Source organism: Bos mutus, chromosome 18, assembly GCF_027580195.1.
Source record: "Bos mutus isolate GX-2022 chromosome 18, NWIPB_WYAK_1.1, whole genome shotgun sequence".
Lineage (NCBI taxonomy): Eukaryota > Metazoa > Chordata > Mammalia > Artiodactyla > Bovidae > Bos > Bos mutus.
The window spans coordinates 45,622,759-45,641,203 of NC_091634.1; the positions used below are offsets into that span (position 1 = coordinate 45,622,759).

At 40.2% G+C, this 18,445-nt stretch overlaps 1 protein-coding gene across 2 annotated transcripts in view; it reads left to right on the top strand.

The window, feature by feature from the left end:
• The window catches only part of N4BP1 (NEDD4 binding protein 1), a 57,861-nt gene that overhangs the window by 20,165 nt on the left and 19,251 nt on the right, over positions 1-18,445 (top strand). For both annotated transcript variants that reach the window (XM_070388466.1, XM_070388467.1), the window contains one exon: positions 16,101-17,794. In XM_070388466.1, coding sequence (XP_070244567.1) covers positions 16,101-17,794 — 1,694 coding nt within the window. The remainder of the gene's footprint in view (positions 1-16,100; positions 17,795-18,445) is intronic.

The following is an 18,445-nucleotide window of genomic DNA, read 5'->3' on the forward strand; positions in this document are numbered from 1 at the left end:
CGACTGAGCAACTTCACTTTCACTTTTCACTTTCATGCATTGGAGAAGGAAATGGCAACCCACTCCAGTGTTCTTGCCTGGAGAATCCCAGGGACAAGGGAGCCTGGTGGGCTGCCGTCTATGAGGTCACACAGAGTTGGACATGACTGAAGCGACTTAGCAACAGCAGCAGCATGAGAAAAGACAGAGGACATCAGTGCCAAGACAACACAGGTGTTGAAATTATTTAACAAAGAATTTAAAACATGTATTATAAAAATGCTTCAACAGGCTAATCACAAGTACTCTTAAAGCTATTAGAAAAATAGTTTCAGCAAAGAAGTAGAAGACATAAAGAAGAACCAAATGAAAAGGTTAGAACTGAAAGCTACAATAACCTAAATAGCACCTCTCTGGATGAACTTAGATTTTAAGTGGAGATGACAGAGGAGTTCCGTGAACTTTGTAATCTGAACAAGATGAGTAGAGGACAAAGTGTGGTTCTAAAAAAAATATTTGGAGAAATAATAGCTGAACACTTCCCAAATTTGGCAGAAGATGTAAACATAATGATTCAAGAAGTTGTGAATGCAAGCATAATAAACTCAAAGAATTCCACACCCAGACATGCCATAACCACACTGCTGAAAACTGAAGACATATTAAAAATCAAAAAAGCATCGAGACAAAAAAGTTCAGGGAACAACTATAGTGAGTAAATGATCAGAAACCAAGGAGGCCAGAGAAGTAGCACATTATTGTTTAAGTGGTGAAAGAAAAGGACCAAGAATTCTCTGTTCAGTGAAATTATTCTTTGAGAATGAAAGTAAAATAAAACATGATAAAGCATTCTTGGCTGAGGAAAAAACTAAGAAATCATTGCCAGTAGCCTGCTACAAAAGAATTGCTAAAGGAAGCTTTTCAGACAGAAATGATAACACTGTATCTGGTAAATATAATAGATTACTGTCTCCCCTTGAGTTCTTTGAGTTAGTGGTTGAAAGTGAAATTTATGACATTGTCTGATAGGATTTCAGCTTTATACTTGTGTAATTTATGAGATGGCTATAACATACAAGAGAACAAGGAGGGTAGACCAAGGGTAAAGGAACTCATATGATGAGTTCCTGTAGGAGTTTGAGTTAGGGAGGTGACAGAGTGATGGCATGGAGAAGTCAATGCTGTTAAAAGAAGATTTTGATTACTTACATTTTCCAAGAAAAGAGAGCATGTCTCCCCCTTGCTAGGCATTTTTGGTTGCTGCTGTTGTTCAGTTGCTAAGCCGTGTCTGACTCTTTGCGACTCCATGCAACTCCAGCATGCCAGTCTTCCCTGTCCTTCACTATCTCCTGGACTTTACTCAAACTCATGTCCATTGAGTTGGTGATGCCATTAAACCATCTCATCCTCTGTGGTCACCCTCTCCTCCTGCCTTCAGTCTCTCCCAGCATCAGGGTTTTTTTTCCCTATTGAGTCAGCTTTTCACATCAGGTGGCCAAAGTATTGGAGCTTCAGCTTCAGCATCAGTCCTTCCAATGAATATTTGGGATTGATTTCCTTTAGGATTGACTGGTTTGATCTCCTTGCAGTCCAAGGGACTGTCAAGAGTCTTCTCCAACACCACAGTTCTAAAGCATCGATTTGTTGGCACTCAGCTTTTATGGTCCAACTCTCATATCCATACACGACTAGTGGAAAACCGAAGCTTTGGCTATATGGACCTTAGTCAACAAAGTGATGTCTCTGCTTTTTAATACAGTGTCTAGGTTTGTCATAGCCTTTCTTCCAAGGAGCAAGTATCTTTTAATTTCATTACCGCAGTCACCATTCTCAGTGATTTTGGAGCCCAGGAAAATAAAATCCATCACTGTTTCCACTTTTTCCCCATCTATTTGCCATGAAATGATGGGACCGTATGCCATGATCTTTGTTTTTTTGAATGTTGAGTTTTAAGCCAGCTTTTTCCACCCTTATAAGAGGCTCTTGAGTTCCTCTTCACTTTCTGCCATTAGAGTGGTATCATTTATATCTGAGGTTGTTGATATTTCTCCTGGCAATCTTGATTCCAGCTTGTGAGCCATCCAGCCCAGCATTTCACATGATGTACTCTGCATGTAAGTTAAATGAGCAGGGTGACAATATCCAGGAGACAGAATCCCAGGTGCCACAGTGGTAAAGAACCTGCCTGCCAATGTAGGAGATGCAGGTTTGATCCCTGGGTCAAAAAGATCCTCTGGAGAAGGAAATGGCAACCCACTTCTGTATTCTTGCCTGGGAAGTCCCATGGACAGAGGAACCTGGCAGGCTACAGCTCATGGAGTCACAGAGTTGGTACAACCACGCAACTGAGCACACATGCGGAAGCAGGAGTGAGGGGAAGACAGCAGGACTGGCGAGTCTGGATAACTCCTCTTGGCTTTGGGGCATAGCAGCTGTCCTTAGTTGTTTGGTACCTGGCCTTGGATTGTTACAAGGCTTGGTATATGAATTAGATAAGGAAAATGGGCCTGTGTATATGAAAAGGAAGCTCTAAGCAGGCTGCCCACAACTCCAAGGAATCAACTAACCCTGGCTGGAGGTGGGGGAATCTCTCCCCATGTCTGAAAGGCCTCCCAAGATGTCAAAACACATAGAGATACAGGAAATAAAAAACAGTATGGGTGTAAGGCTTATACATTCTTCTTGAAGTGGTAGAATGTTGATTTTAAGTGGACTGTGAAAATTAAGTGTATATTGTAGTTGACATAACTATTATAAAAACTATGTAAAGAGATACAGTAAAAAAGAATGCAATAAATTAAATTGTAGTACTAAAAAATGTTTGTATAAGGCACAAGAAGTCCAGAGAGGGGAAAAGGAATTAAAAATAGAGAACAGGCTGAAAAAAAACTAATGGTAGGCTTAAATCCAAACTTACCAATAATTTCATTAAAATTAAATAGTCTAAACATACCAATTTAAAAAGAGATTGTCAGAATGGATTTAAAAAGCAACCAAATTATGTGGTGTCTTGGATAAACTTGTTTCATTGATACAGGTGAGTTAAAATTAAAAGGAAGGTAAAATATACTGTGTAAACATTAATCAAAAGAAAGCTGGAGTGGCAATACACAGATAAAATATTCAGGCAAAATACCCTTCAGAGTGAAGAGTCAGTTCACTGAGAATACATAGCAGTGCTAAATGTGTATATTCCTAATAATATAACTGCAAAATAAAGATGAAAAACTGGTAGAACTGAAAGGAGAAATTGACATATTCACAGTTATAGTTGGAGGCTTCAACATGTTTCTCAACAAATGATAAAACCAATAGACGGAAAATCAGCAAGAATATAGGAGAACGCAACACCGTTAACCAGCAAGGTTCTAATCAGTGTTTATAGAGCATTCTGCCCAGCAACAGCACAGTACATGTTCTTTTCAAGGCCTACAGAATGTATATCAAGATAGACCTAATCTGGGCATAAAACAACTAACAAATTTGAAAGAACCAAATCATATGGAGTCTGTTCTCTGATCACAAAGGAATCAAACTAGAATAACAGAAAGATAATGAGAAAATATCCAGATACTTAAAAACTCAATAACAGACCTCTAAATATTGGATATGGAGAAGGCAATGGCACCCCACTCCAGTACTCTTGCCTGGAAATCCCATGGACAGAGGAGCCTGGTAGGCTGCAGTCCATGGGGTTGCACAGAGTCGGACACAACTGAAGTGACTTAGCAGCAGCAGCAAATATTGAATCATTTGAAGAGAAATTTTAAAATACATTGAACTGAAGAGAAAATGAAAATAATATATATCAAAATTTGTGAGAGGTAGCTAAAGTGAAAGTCGGTCAGTCGTGTCCCATGCTTTGCGACCCCATGGATTGTAGCCTGCCAGGTTCCTCTGTCCATGGAATTCTCCAGTCCAGATTACTGGAGGGGGTAGCCACTCCCTTCTCCAGAGGATCTTCCCAACCCAGGGATCAAACCCAGGTCTCCTGCATTGCAGGCAGATTCTGTACCTTCTGAGCCACCAGGGAATCCCAAAGAGAAAGTCTGTTTCCACCCAGTTTCAAACCGGGGACCTTTCATGTGAGGCAAATGTGATAACCACTGCACTATGGAAACAAGGTCTGTGTAGCTAAAGCAATGATGAAGGAAATACAACACATAATTAGAAAAGAAGAAAAGTCTCAAATCAGTAATCTTAACTTTCACCTCTAGGAACTGGAAAAAGATGAGTAGAATAAACCCAAAGTAAGCAAATGGAATGAAATAAAGAGTGGAGATCAATGAAGTTGAAAATAATAGATAAACTTGATTAAATAACAAGCTTGTTCTTGGGGGAAAAATCAATGAAACTGACAGACTTCAGCAATACCGAAGAAGACGTAAATTACTGATAGCAAAATGTCAACTACAGTCCCTGCAAACATCAGAGATAAGGAAATCCTATAACTTTACATGCATAAATTTGACAACTTAGATGAAATCAGCCAATTCCTAAAAAAGTATAAACTACCATAACTTACCCAATATGATAATAGATCATTTGAATAGACTTACAGCTATTAGGGAAATTGAATTAGTAATATAAAAATTCTCATAAAAAACATTACTGGGCCCAAGTTGTAGCAGAGAAATCTGCAAGGTGTTTTTAAGAGTTAACATCAACTCTATGCAATCTTGTGCAGAAAATACAAGGGGAGTGAAGACTCCTATATTCATTTGCAGTCTGTGTTTTCTCAATACCCAAACAAAGGTGGTACAAAATAATAGCAAGCAGAATCCATCAACCTACAAAAGAATTATACATCAATGACCCAATGGTGATTATCCCACGATGCAAGGCTGGTTCAGTATTGAAAAATCAGTTAATGCAATCTATCATGCTAACAGGCTGAAAAAGTAAATCAGGACATGATTACATTGGTGCATTTAGTAAAGCATTTAACAAGTTTCAACACTTGAGTTTCATGTTCATACTCATAGCCAAGTAGGAATATAGGATACCATTATATCTACTACTGTGGGCAAGAATCCCTTAGCAGAAAAGGAGTAGCCTACCTAGTCAACAGGAGAGTCCAAAATGCAGTACTTGGGTACAAATCTCAAAAGTGACAGAATAATCTCGGTTCATTTCCAAGGCAAACCATTCATCACAGTAATCCAAGTCTATTCCCCAACCACTAATGCCGAGGAAGCTGAAGTTGACTAGTTCTATAAATACCTACAAGACCTCCTAGAACTAACACTAAAAAAAGATGTCCTTTTCATATCATAGGGAATTGGAATGCAAAAATAGGAAGTCAAGAGATACCAGGCCTTGGAGTACAAAATGCAGCAGGGCAAAAGCTAACAGAGTTTTGTCAAGAGAACACATTGGTTGTAGCAAAAACCCTTTCCCAGCAACACAGGAGATCCTTTTAGAGATGACTTCACCATCACCAAATAGTCAGTACTGAAATCAGATTGATTATGTTCTTTGTAGCCAAAGATGAAAAAGTTTTATACAGTCAGCTAAAACAAGACATGGAGCTGACTGTGGCTCAGCTCATCAGCTCCTTACTGCAAAATTCAGGCTTAAATTGAAGAAAGTGGTGAAAGCTACTAGGCCACTCAGCCTAAAACAAATCCTTTATGATTATACAGTAGCTGTTGTTCAGTTGCTAAGTGGTGTCTGACTTTTTGCAACCCCATGAACTGCGGCACACAAGGCTTCTCTGTCCTTCATTGTCTCCCTGAGTTTGCTCAAACTCATATCCATTGAGTTGGTGATGCCAACCAACCATTTCATCTTCTGTCACTCCCTTCTCCTCTTGCACTCAGTCTTTCCCAGAATCAGGATCTTTTCCAATGAGTCATCTCTTAGCATCAGGTGTCCATAGTATTAGAGCTTCAGCTTCAGCATCAGTCTTTCCTGTGAATATTCAGGGTTGATTTTCTTTGGGATTGACTGGTTTGGTCACCTTGCTGTCCAAGGGACTGTCGAGAGTATTCTCCAGCACCACAATTCAAAAGCATCAGTTCTTTGGCACTCAACCTTCCTTACAGTCCAGCTCTCAAATCTGTACATGACTACTGGAAAAACCATAGCTTTGACTACACAGGTCTTTGTTGGCAGAGTGATGTCTCTGCTTTTTAATACACTATCTAAGTTTGTCAAGAGAAGTTGCTCAGTCGTGTGCGACTATTTGCAATCCCATGGACTGTAGTTTACCAGGCTCCTCTGTCCATGGAATTTTCCAGGCAAAAGTAGTGGAGTGGCTTGCCATTTCCTTCTCCAGGGAAACTTCCCTACCCGGAGATTGAACCTGGGTCTCCCACATGGCAGGCAGACACTTTACCCACTGAGCTACCAGGGAAGCCACCAGGTTTGTCATAGCTTTTCTTCCAAGGAACAAGCGTCTTTTGTGTCTGCAGTCACTGTCCGCAGTCATTTTGGAGCCCAAGAAAATGAAAGCTGTTACTGTTTTCTCTTTTCCCCAATATGTTTGCCATGAAGTGATGGGACTAGATGACATGACCTAGTTTTTTGAATGTTGAGTTTTAAGCCAGCTTTTGCACACTCATCTTTTACCTTCATCAAGAGGCTCTTTAGTTCCTCCTCACTTTCTGCCATTAATGTGGTATCATCTCTGTATCTGAGGTTGTTGATCTTTCTCCCAGCAATCTTGATTCCAGTTTGTGCTTCATTCAGTCCTGCATTTGCATGATGTATCTACATAGAAGTTAAGTAAGCAGGGTGACAATATACAGTCTTGATGTACTCCTCTCGATTTTGAATGAATTCATTGTTCCATGTCCAGTTCTAACTGTTGCTTTTTGACCTGCATACAGGTTTCTCAGGGGGCAGGTAAGGTGGTTTGGTATTCCCATCTCTTTCAGAATTTTCCACAGTTTGTTGCAATCCACAGAGTCAAAGACTGTAGCATAGTCAGTGAGGCGAAAGTAGATTTTGTTTGGAATTTCCTTGCTTTTTCTGTGATCCAGTGGTATTGGGAGTTTGATCTGCTTACCCTGCCTTTTCTAAATCCAACTCGTACATCTGGAAGTTCTTGGTTCATGTATTGTTGAAGCCTAGCTTGAAGGATTTTGAGCATTACCTTCTAGCATGTGGAATGAGCACAGTTGTGCGGTAGTTTGAACAATCTTTGGCATTGTCCTTCTTTGGGATTTGAATGAAAGCTGACCTTTTCTAGTCCTGTGGCCACTGCGGAGTTTTCCAAATTTTTTGATATATTGAGTGCAGCACATTAACAGCATCATCTTTTGGGATTAGAAATAGCTCAGCTGGAATTCCATCATCTCCATGAGCTTTGTTCTTTGTGAGGCTTCCTAAGGCCCACTTGACTTCACATTCCAGGATGTCTGGCTCTAGGTGAGTGATCACACCATTGTGGTTATCTGGTTTGTTAAGATCTTTTTTGTACAGTTTCTTCTGTGTATTCTTGCCACCTTTTCTTAATGTCTTTTGCCTTTCTCAGGTCCTTGCCATATTTCTGTCCTTTATTGTGCTGATCTTTGCATGAACTGTTTCCTGAGTATCTCCAGTTTTCTTGAAGAGATCTCTAGTCTTTCCCATTCTATTGTTTCCCTCTATTTCTTTGCTTTGTTCACGGAAGTCTTTTTTTATCTCTTTTTGCTATTCTCTGGAACTCTGCATTCAATTGAGTATATCTTTCCCTTTCTCCTTTGCCTTTCACTTTTCTTCTTTTCTCAACTATTTGTAAGGCCTCCTTAGAAAACCACTTGACCTTCTTGCATTTCTTTTTATTGGGATGGTTTTAGTCACCACCTCCTGTACAGTGGTACAAACCTCCATCCATAATTCTTCAGCACTCTGTCTACCACGTCTAGTCCCTTGAATCTATTTGTTACCTCCACTGAATAATCATAAGGGATTTGATTTAGGCCATACCTGAATGGCCTAGTGGTTTTCCCTACTTCTTCAATTTGAGCCTAAATTTTGCAATAGGGAGCTGATAATCTGAGCCACAATCAACTTCAGGTCTTATTTTTGCTGACTGTATAGAGCTTCTCCATCTTTGGCTGCAAAAAATATAATCAGTCTGATTTTGGTATTGATCATCTGGTGATGTCCATGTGTAGAATCATCTCTTGTGTTATTGGAAGAGGGTGTTTGCTATGACCGGTGCGTTCTGTTGGCAAAACTGTTAGCCTTTGACCTGCTTCATTTTATAACTCCAAGGCCAAATATGCCTGTTATTCCAGGTGTCTCTTGACTTCCTACTTTTGTATTCCAGTCCTCCATGATGAAAAGGATATCTTTTTTTTTTGGTGCTAGATCTAGGAGGTCTTGTAGGTCTCAGAGAATTGTTCAACTTCAGCTTCTTTGGCATTGCTGGTTAGGGGATAGACTTGGATTACTGTGATGTTGAATGGTTTGCATTGGAAATGAACTGAGATCATTCTGTTGTTTTTGAGATTGCATCCAGGAACTGCATTTTGGACTCTTTTTGTTGATTATAAGAGTTAGTTCATTTCTTCTAAGTGATTCTTATGCACAGTAATAGATATAATAGTTATCTGAATTAAATTTGCTCATTCCTGTCCATTTTAGTTCACTGATTCATAAAATATTGATGTTCACTCTTGCCGTATTCTGTTTGACCACTTCCAATTTACCTTGATTCATGGACCTAACATTCTAGGTTCTTTACATCAAACTTTTACTTTCACCACCAAACACATCCACAGCTGGGCATTGTCATCGCTTTGGCTCAGCCTCTTAATTGTTTTTGGAGCTGTTTTCTTGCTCTTCCCCAGCAGGTTCGTCCAGTAGCATATTGGACACCTACCAACCTGGGGAGTTCATCTTTCAGTGTCGTATCTTTTTGCCTTTTCATGCTCTTCATAGGGTTTTAAGGCAAGAATACTGAAGTGGTTGCCATTCCCTTCTCCAGTGGACCACGTTTTATCAGGCCCTGACTAGCAGGGACATGCCTTTTAGCTACTCCACGTAGCTAGATGGCATGCCTGGCACACTGGTTGTCCCACTGCCTTATTGAGTGTGTAAACCTTCACTGGCCATTCAGTGTTGGTCAGTGTGCCACCTAGGGGCCGAGGCAGAGGCCCTGCTGGAGTCGCTGGGAAGGGATCCCGAGAAGGCTGGAGCCAATATTGGAGGACGCCCAGGAGCAGAGGGCTCCCCAGCCCCACAACTGCTGCTGGCCACCTTGGGCCATTCTGCTCCCCAGCAGCAGAGGGCACCTCACCTCTTCACTGCCGCTCGCTGCTTTAGGACCAATCTGCTGCCCAGGAGCAGATGGCACCCCAGATTATACAGTGGAGGTGATGAATAGATTCAGTGGATTAGGTCTAGTAGACAGAGTGCCTGAGAACTATGGACAGAGGTTTGTAGCATTATACAGGAGGTGATGACTAAAACTGTCCCCAAGAAAAAGAAGAGGTGGCAAGAATACACAGAGAAACTATACAAGAAAGGTCTTAATGACTAGGATAACCATGATGGTGTGGTTGGTCAGATAGAGCCAGACCTGGAGTATGACGTCAAGAGGGCCTTAGGAAGCATAATTACAAACAAAGCTAGTGGAGATAATGGAATTCCAGATGAGCTATTTCTAATCCAAAAAGATGATTCTGTTAAATTGCTGCACTCAACATACCAGCAAATTTGGAAAACTCAGCAGTGGCCACAGAAATGGAAAAGGACAGTTTTCATTCCAATCCCAAAGAAGGGCAATGCCAAAGAATGTTCTATTGTAGAGTTGCGCTCACTTCGCATGCTAGTAAGGTTATGCTCAAAATCCTTCAAGCTAGGCTTCAACAATACATGAACTGAGAACTTCCAGATGTATAGGCTGGATTTAGAAAAGGCAGAGGAATCAGAGATCAAATTACCAACATTCGCTGGATCATAGAGAAAGCAAGGGAATTGCAGAGAAACATCTGTTTCATTGACTCCCCTAAAGTTTTTGACTCTGTGGATCACAACAAACTGTGGAAAATTCTGAAAGAGATGGAATCCCAGATCACCTTACCTGCCTCCTTTGAAACTTGATGCAGGTCAAGAAGCAACAGTTAGAACCCTACATGGAACAACTGACTGGTTCCAAATTGGGAAAGATGTACAACAAAGCTGTAATTATTACCCTGCTTATTTAACTTCTATGCAGAGTATATCACACAACATGCTGGGCTGGATGAACCACAAGGTGGAATCACTATTGCTGGGAGAAATATCAGCAACCTCGCATATGCAGATGGTACTACTCTAATGGCAGAAAGTGAAGAGAAACTAAAGTGCCTCCTGATGAGGGCAAAAGAGGAGAGTGAAAAAACTGGTTTAAAACTCAACATTCAGAAAAATAAGATGGTACCATCTGGTCCCATCACTTCATGGCAAATAGATGGGGTGAAAAGTACAAATAGTGACAGATTTTCCTTTCTTAGGCCCCAAAATCACTGTGGATGGTGACTACAGCCATGGAATTAAAAGGCACTTGATTGTTGGAAGGAAAGCTATGACAAATGTAGACAGTGTTTTAAAAAGCAGGGACATCACTTTGCCAACACAAGTCCCTCTAGTCAAAGCTGTGGTTTTTCCAGTAGTCGCGTACGGAACACCATAAAGAAGGCTGAGTGCCGAAGAATTGACACTTTTGAATTGTGGTGCTGGAGAAGACTCTTGAGAGTCCCTTGGACTGCAAGGAGATCAAATCAGTCAATCCTAAAGGAAATCAACCCTGAATTCTCATTGGAAGGTCTGATGCTGAAGCTCTAGTATTTTGGCCACCTGCTTCAAAGAGCTGACATTGGAAAAGACCCTGACTATAGGAAAGATTGAAGGCAAAAGGAGAAGAGGACGGCAGAGAATGAAATGGTTAAATGGCATCACCAGCTCAATGGACGTGAATTTATGCAAACTGGAAGACAGTGAAGGACAGGGAAGCCTGGTGTGCTGCAGTCCATGGGATCAGAGAGTGTCAGACACAACTTAGCAACTGAACAGCAACAGTCCTTAATATGATAAAGAATATGTACAAAAATCTAACTTAGTGGTGAAAGACTGCATGTTTTCTTTATAGATTGTGATCAAAAGAAGCACGCCACCTCTCATTACTGCTCTTTGGCACAGTGCTGAAAGTTCTAGCTAGGACAGCAAGGTAGGAAAGTAAAAGGCATATAGATGAGAAAAAAAAAAATCTAAATGATGTAACTGTCTAACTGGAAAACCCCAGGGAATATAGAAAACTCCTGGAATTAGAAATCGGATCAGCAGGGTCACAGGATATATGGTCCTGTTTATTAGCAGTGAACACATAGCAACCAAAATTAAAATGCAGTGCCATGTTCAGTTACTCAAAAACATGAAAAGCTTGGGTGTAAACCTCACAAAACATGTATAGGACTTGTATGCTCAAAACTACGAAAAACTGATGAAAGAAAGCAAAGATCTAGAGAAATGAAGAGACAGCATGTTCATGCAAGAGTCTACAGATGTAATTTATCCTCAAAGTGCAAATTGAACATAATTGCTAAATAAGATTAAGTTAAAATTTGATATGGAAAGGCAAAGGAAGTAGAATAGCTGAAAATAACTTTTAAAAGAAGAAAAATGTGGGAGCAGTCACTACCCAATTTGAAGACATTGTATAATTACAGTAGTTGATACTGTGTGGTATTGGTGCGATGTTGGTGAAGGGATAAATTCATAAGTTGATGGAACAGAATTGGGAACCCAGAAATAGCCCCACACAAGTATGGCCAGCTGATATTTGACGAACACACAAAAGCAACTTAACAGAGAAAAGATAGTCTTCTCAGGAAATGATGCTAGAGCAGCTAGATATCCACAACCAAAAACATGAACCTTGGCTTAAACCTTGCATTTGATACTAAAATTAACTCTAAATGGATTCTAGATTTAAATGTAAAACCTTCAGATGCTAACACACAAGAAGTCTTTGGGACCTAAGGCTTGGTAACGGAAAAAACCAATAAACGGACTTCATTAATATGAAAAATGTTTCCCGTCACAAAAGATCCTGTTAAGAGGATGAAACACAAGCTATAGGAGAGAAAAATGCCAGCCTCGTACTTCACAAAATATTCATGTCTAGAATACATGAAGAACTTTCAAAGTTCAATAGTAAAATCTACACAGTCCATTTTTAGAAAGTGAACTAAAAGAAATGAGCAAACACTTCACCCAAGAGGGACTATAGATGGTAAACAGAATATGCAAAATGTTCAACATCACTTGCCACTAGGGAAATGGCAAAGACCATGATGAGATACACTGCACTCTTACTGGTTTGGTCTAGTTGCTAAGTTGTGTCCGACTCTTTGGGACCCCATGGACTGTAGACTGCCAGGCTCCTCTGTCCATGGGATTCTCCAGGTGAGAATACTGGAGTGGGTTGCCATGCCCTCCTCAAGGGAATCTTCCCGATCCAGAGATCGAACCCAGCTTGCCTGCGTTGCAGGCAGATTCTTTACTAACTGAACTACATGGGAAAAACTCTTACTAGCATTTTTAAAATAAAAGCTAGTGGCAATATCAAATTCTGGGAAGGATGCAGAGAAAGTGGATCTTTTATACATTGCTAATAGGAACATAAAATGGTTTAGTCGTTCTGGAACATACTTTGGCAGTTCCTTGTAAAACTAAACATGTACTTACCATACCACCCAACAGTTGCACTCCTGGGCGTTTATTTCAGAGAAATGAAAATGTAGGTCCACATTAAAACCTGTACATGATTGTTCAGAGCATCTTTATTTGTAATAGCCCCAAATAGGAGTAACTGAAATGTCCCTCAATAGACAGATGATTAGAAAACTAGTTAAGAGGACTTCCCTGGTGGTCCGTTAGTTAAGAATCTGCCTTGCAATGCAGGGGAGGTCCACAGAGCAGCTAAGCCCTGCATACGCCAACTAGAAGAGTCTGTGTGCCGCCTGAAGCAAAAGATCCCACGTGACATGACGATCCCACGTGACATGACGATCCCATGTCCCACGGCTGAGACTCGATGCAACCAAGTAAATAATCCATGTTGTAGAGTAGTACTCAGTGGTAACAAGAAATGAACTGGTGGTACATGCACCAACTTGGATGGATTTTAAAGTGTTACATTGAGTGAAAAAAGCCAGTCTCAAAAGTCACATATGGTGTAAGTCTTTATTCTCAAAATCACAGATTAATGGTTGCCAAGGGTAGGGATAGTAGATGGAAGTACAGTACAGTGTGATTATGAAAGGATAACATGAAGGAAATCTTTGTAGTGATAATTCTGTATCTTGATTGAAGTGGTGTTTTCATGAAATCTATACTTGTGAATTAAAAGACGCTTATTCCTTGGAGGAAAAGCTGTGACAAACCTAGACAGTGTATTAAAAAGCAGAGACATTACTTAGCTGACAAAGGTCCGTATAGTCAAAGCTATGGTTTTTCTACTAGTCATGTATGGATATGAGAGTTGGACCATAAAGAAGGCTGAGTGCCAAAGAATTGATGCTTTCAAACTGTGGTGTTGGAGAAGACTCTTGACAGTCCCTTGGACTGCAAGGAGATCAAACCTAAAGGAAGTCAGTCTCAAATATTCATTGGAAGGACTGATGCTGAAGCTGAAGCTCCAATACTTTGGCCACCTGATGTGAAGAGCTGACCCAATAGGGGGAAAAACCCTGATGCTGGGAAAGGTTAAAGGCAGGAGGAGAAGGTGATGACAGGGGATGAGATGGTTAAATGACATCACTGACTCAATGGACATGAGTTTGAGCAAACTCTGGGAGATAGTGAAGGACAGGGAAGCCTGGCGTGCTGCAGTCTATGGGATTGCAAAGAGTCAGACATAACTGAGTGACTGAACAGCAATACTTGTGATAAAATGGCATAGAACTATATGCACTCACTGTATAAATGTAAATGTCCTGGTTTTGATTTTGTACTGCAGTTATTAATATGTATTATGTAATAATTGGAGGAAACTGGGTAAAGAGTACACAGAACTTGTATGTACTATCTTTACAACTTCCTCTGCAATTTCAAAATAAAGTTATCTTTGCAATTTCAAAATAAAAACTTCAGACCGCAGTCTACATGCAACATAAGTTCAAACAAGTGATAGTAAAATGTTGCCCATTTGGAAATCTTAAAAAGACGCTCACATTAATATTTAACACTGCTTGTACATCTAGGGAAAAAGGACAGTTGATAACTGTATTTTGTGTTTAACACAATTACCATGGTACAAAAGTCAGTTCAGTCACTCAGTTGTGTCCGACTCCTTGCAACCTCATGGACTTCAGGACGCCAGGCCTCCCTGTCCATCGCCAACTCCCGGGGTTTACTCAAACTCATGTCCATTGAGTCGGTCATGCCATCCAACCATCTCATCTTCTGTCGTCCCCTTCTCCTCCCGCCTTCAATCTTTCCCAGCATCAGAGTCTTTTCCAAGGAGTCAGCTCTTCACATCAGGTAGCCAAAGTAGTGGAGCTTCAGCTTCAGCATCAGTCCTTCCAATGAATATTCAGGACTGATCTCCTTTAGGATGGACTGGTTTGATCTCCTTGCAGTCCAAGGGACTCTCAAGAATCTTTTCCAGCGCCACACTTCAAAAGCATCAATACTTCAGCACTGAGCTTTCTTTATAGTCCAGCTCTCACAAAAGTAGCTCTAATAAATTGTTCTTTTTTTTTTTTAAGGCTCCTCTGTCCAGCATCAGCTATTTTTATTCTTTACTAACAAGCCCACAAATATTCCAGGCTTATCCAAAGGAGCCTAAGGAAGTAAAGAACTCATGACTGAACATTATACTACTTGGGTCGAGCTTTTCCCCTTGTTGTTTTCCTTGTATTCCTTATGTTTCATCTCCTCATCAGGAATTTTGTATTCTAATTGTTTAAGCATGGAATATGTACACATTTGTATATAAATTATAGTAGAAGTTATGTGGCCGTGGTAACACGTATACATGGTAGGTGCGGGTTTGTAAAGCCTCATAACTACATAGATTGAACTTTTAAATGGCATCATTTTGGATAACACCAATCTAATTTTAGTTTAAAGTTTAGATTGGGTATCCCCAGGCTGTCTGTCCAGAAAGCTTTCACTGGTAATTTAAAGTAACAGTGTTTTTACTGTTTGGAAAGCACTTATGACACCCTGTTGTTAGAACTTTACATTCATTATTAAATTGAATTTCTTCACAGACCTCTGAAATTGCACTAGTCTCTCTCTCTCTCTTTCTTTCATAGTTGAAGAAACCAGGCTGAGAGGGGTTAGGTAACTTGAGCAAGGTCACCAGTTGTATGGCTGCAATTTGAGCCTGGGAACTGACTCCAGTGCCCAAGTTACTAACAACTGTGTTCCACTGTGGGTCTGAGGGCTCACATGTTTACTTGATTCACACTTCTCCCTCCACTGGCAACCAAATTGCTCAAGAATCCAGTTCCCTTTCTTACCTCGTACAGGCCTCTTTCAGTACCAGATTTCACTAGAAACTATAGCTTTATATCTGAGAATGGTGGTACTAGTCAGCATTCTCTGGTTCTTTATATTTAGATCTACATCTAATAATGACAGAAAACAGACATAAAATTACATAGGGTATATACATTGTTCCAGCCAGCTAGAAAAATTTTTGTTGTTAAACTGATCTTGTTTTAAATGCCTTCAAAAATCAGTCTGTTTTATCTGGAAACAATAGTCGCAAAGAAAAAGCCAAGGTTTGTTTTAGAGTAAATCCTTTGACTTAACTCCTTTCTGAATTATGTCATAGTAGTAATAAATGACAGCTTGTAGCAAGCAAAGATGTTTATTCTTTATAGGTGTAAATAAATCCAGTCTTGGTCATTATCAACTGTGCAGCTGGGCAAACTCCTAAAGATTGCATTGCAAGATACACTATTGAAAATGTTACAAATACCTGCCTTTTACGCTTAAATGCAGAGTTTTCAGTTCCTCTGAAAACAATTAAACAGCTTATATCTTTTATTTTAAAAACATGGTATTTTTTTCAAAGATATTAGCAGGCTTTTGACTTTTGTAAGGTTTGGTATTTGTATTTTGTATGTAACATAATATGTGCTGTAAAGTGGTTTTATAAATTGATCTAATTTCTTATCTTCTCTTTACAGGAATATATTAAAGGAATCTGTGAACCTGAACTAGAAGAAAGAGAATGTTATCCCAAGGCCATGCACTGCATTTTTGTTGGGGCACAGAGCCTGTTTCTGAAGAGCTTGATTCAGGACACCTGTGCCGATCTCTGCATTCTCGACATCGGTCTCCTTGGCATCAGGGGAAGTGCCGAAGCTGTGGTCATGGCTCGGAGTCACATTCAGCAGTTTGTAAAGCTCTTTGAGAATAATGAGAACCTACCCAACAGCCAGAAAGAATCAGAGGTAAAAAGGGAATTTAAACAATTCGTTGAAGCCCGTGCAGACAGTTACACAATGGATTTGTTAATTTTACCCACTTCCTTGAAAAAAGAACTCTTGGCACTCACCCAAGGTGAGGAGAATCTATTTGAAACAGGAGATGATGATGTTGTTGAAATTAGAGATTCTGCACAAGCAGAGTTTACACAGAATGCTGCCACAGGGCTGACTATTTCCAGAGATGAAATTGTTGTGCAGGAAGATGCAAGAAATAAAGCGGGGACTCCCGTTTCTGAGCTCACAAAACAAATGGACACAGTCTTTTCTAGTTCACAAGATGTACTTTTTGTTCCAATAAATGGTGTAACCCCAGATGAAGAGGCACTTTCCAAAGACAGAGTTTGTCACAAGAGGAGGTTTTCTGATTCTGAAGAAAGGCATACCAAGAAACAGTTTTCTTTGGAAAATGTTGAAGAGGGAGAGCTTCTACATGATGGTAAGACATTAGCTGGAAGTGTAATCATTGACGTCTCTGATTCTTCTACTGAGGCCGAAAATTTAAGTCCAGACGTAAAAGACACTACTGAGGAAATGGAGTACAACATTCTCGTGAACTTTTTTAAAACCATGGGCTATTCCCAAGAAATTGTTGAAAAGGTCATTAGGGAGTATGGGCCATCTACTGAACCGTTATTACTCTTGGAGGAAATTGAAAAAGAAAATAAAAGATTCCAAGGAGACAGAGAACTTTCACCTGGTACTGTGTATCCAGAGACCAGCAGAACCAAAAATAAAGGTGTCTGTAGCAGCATAAATGAGCTTACAGCAGATTCCACTCCAAAGAAAACACAAACTCACACACAGCAAAATATGGTGGAAAATTTTTCTCAGTTACCATTCAGAGTTGAATCAAAACCATGTACCTCAAATTGCAAAATTAATACTTTCAGAACAGTGCCAGTAGAACAGAAACAAGAAATCTGGAGTTCAAATCAGAACTACATTTGTAACATAGACCTTGAGACCGATGGCCCTTTACCCGCTGTTGTCCCTTCAAGTCCCAAAGAAGTTGTCAGTTTTGTTTCAAGAGGAGCTTCAAGTCACCAGCCCAGAATTCCGGTTTTTCCTGAAAATGGTTTGCAGCAGCAAGCAGAACCTTTGCTTCCAAATAGTATGAAGTCTGCCTGTGAAAACCGCTCGAGGTGTTGTAGCTCTCCTCAGTCTAAGCCCGGCTGTCCACCCCTTTCTCCACCGATGCCGCTCTCCCAGCTGTTACCTTCAGTTACTGATGCTAGGTTGGCGGGACCTTCTGAGCATATTGATTGCTCAGTTACGGGGGTTCAAAGATTTCGAGATACTCTGAAAGTGCCCTACAAGCTGGAATTAAAAAATGAACCAGGGAGGACGGATTTGAAGCACATTGTTATAGATGGAAGCAATGTTGCGATTACGTAAGTCCACTCTCTTCAAATTATAGCTTTCAATAGGGCTCTTGGCCGTGTCTCAGAATTGCAGTGTTTATAGGAACTATCCTGTGTGTAGTTGACCCCATTCTCTGGCATTGTAGACTCTTTCTTCACTCTGCTGAGCCTATATTTCTGAGGACAGGGAATGACAGAAAATTTGGCTTTTCACATTGCATTTCCCAGTGATAAGCAGTATAGAGACTTAAATCCTCAGGTTCTTAATGCTGTCTTAACACCACTGGGTTCTGAATACAAGGATGAAGCTTAAAACAAAAATGAGATTTCTTTTTCTTTTTCTGTACAACATGCCAGGTCTTTACCCTAGAATGTGCAGTGATAATAGGCATGATGTACTTCTGTTATACTTTTGTTGATAAGAGTGACAGCAGTTTCCTTTCAAAGGAATTCTTCAGTTTGTGTTTCTTTATGGGCCTCTGCTCTTACTGAAAGTTTGTATAGTTAAAGAAGTTAAATGATCATTTCTATTTAGCCTGTCTTAGAACTCTAAGGGGCAGTGTGATATAAGGAGAATGTAGGGGTCAGAGTTTCCGCCCACTGGGAACCAGCTGTTTGACCTCAGATGGGTTTCAGCCTGCTTGGTTTCACTTGATACAAGTTTTTGCCCTGAGATAAAGG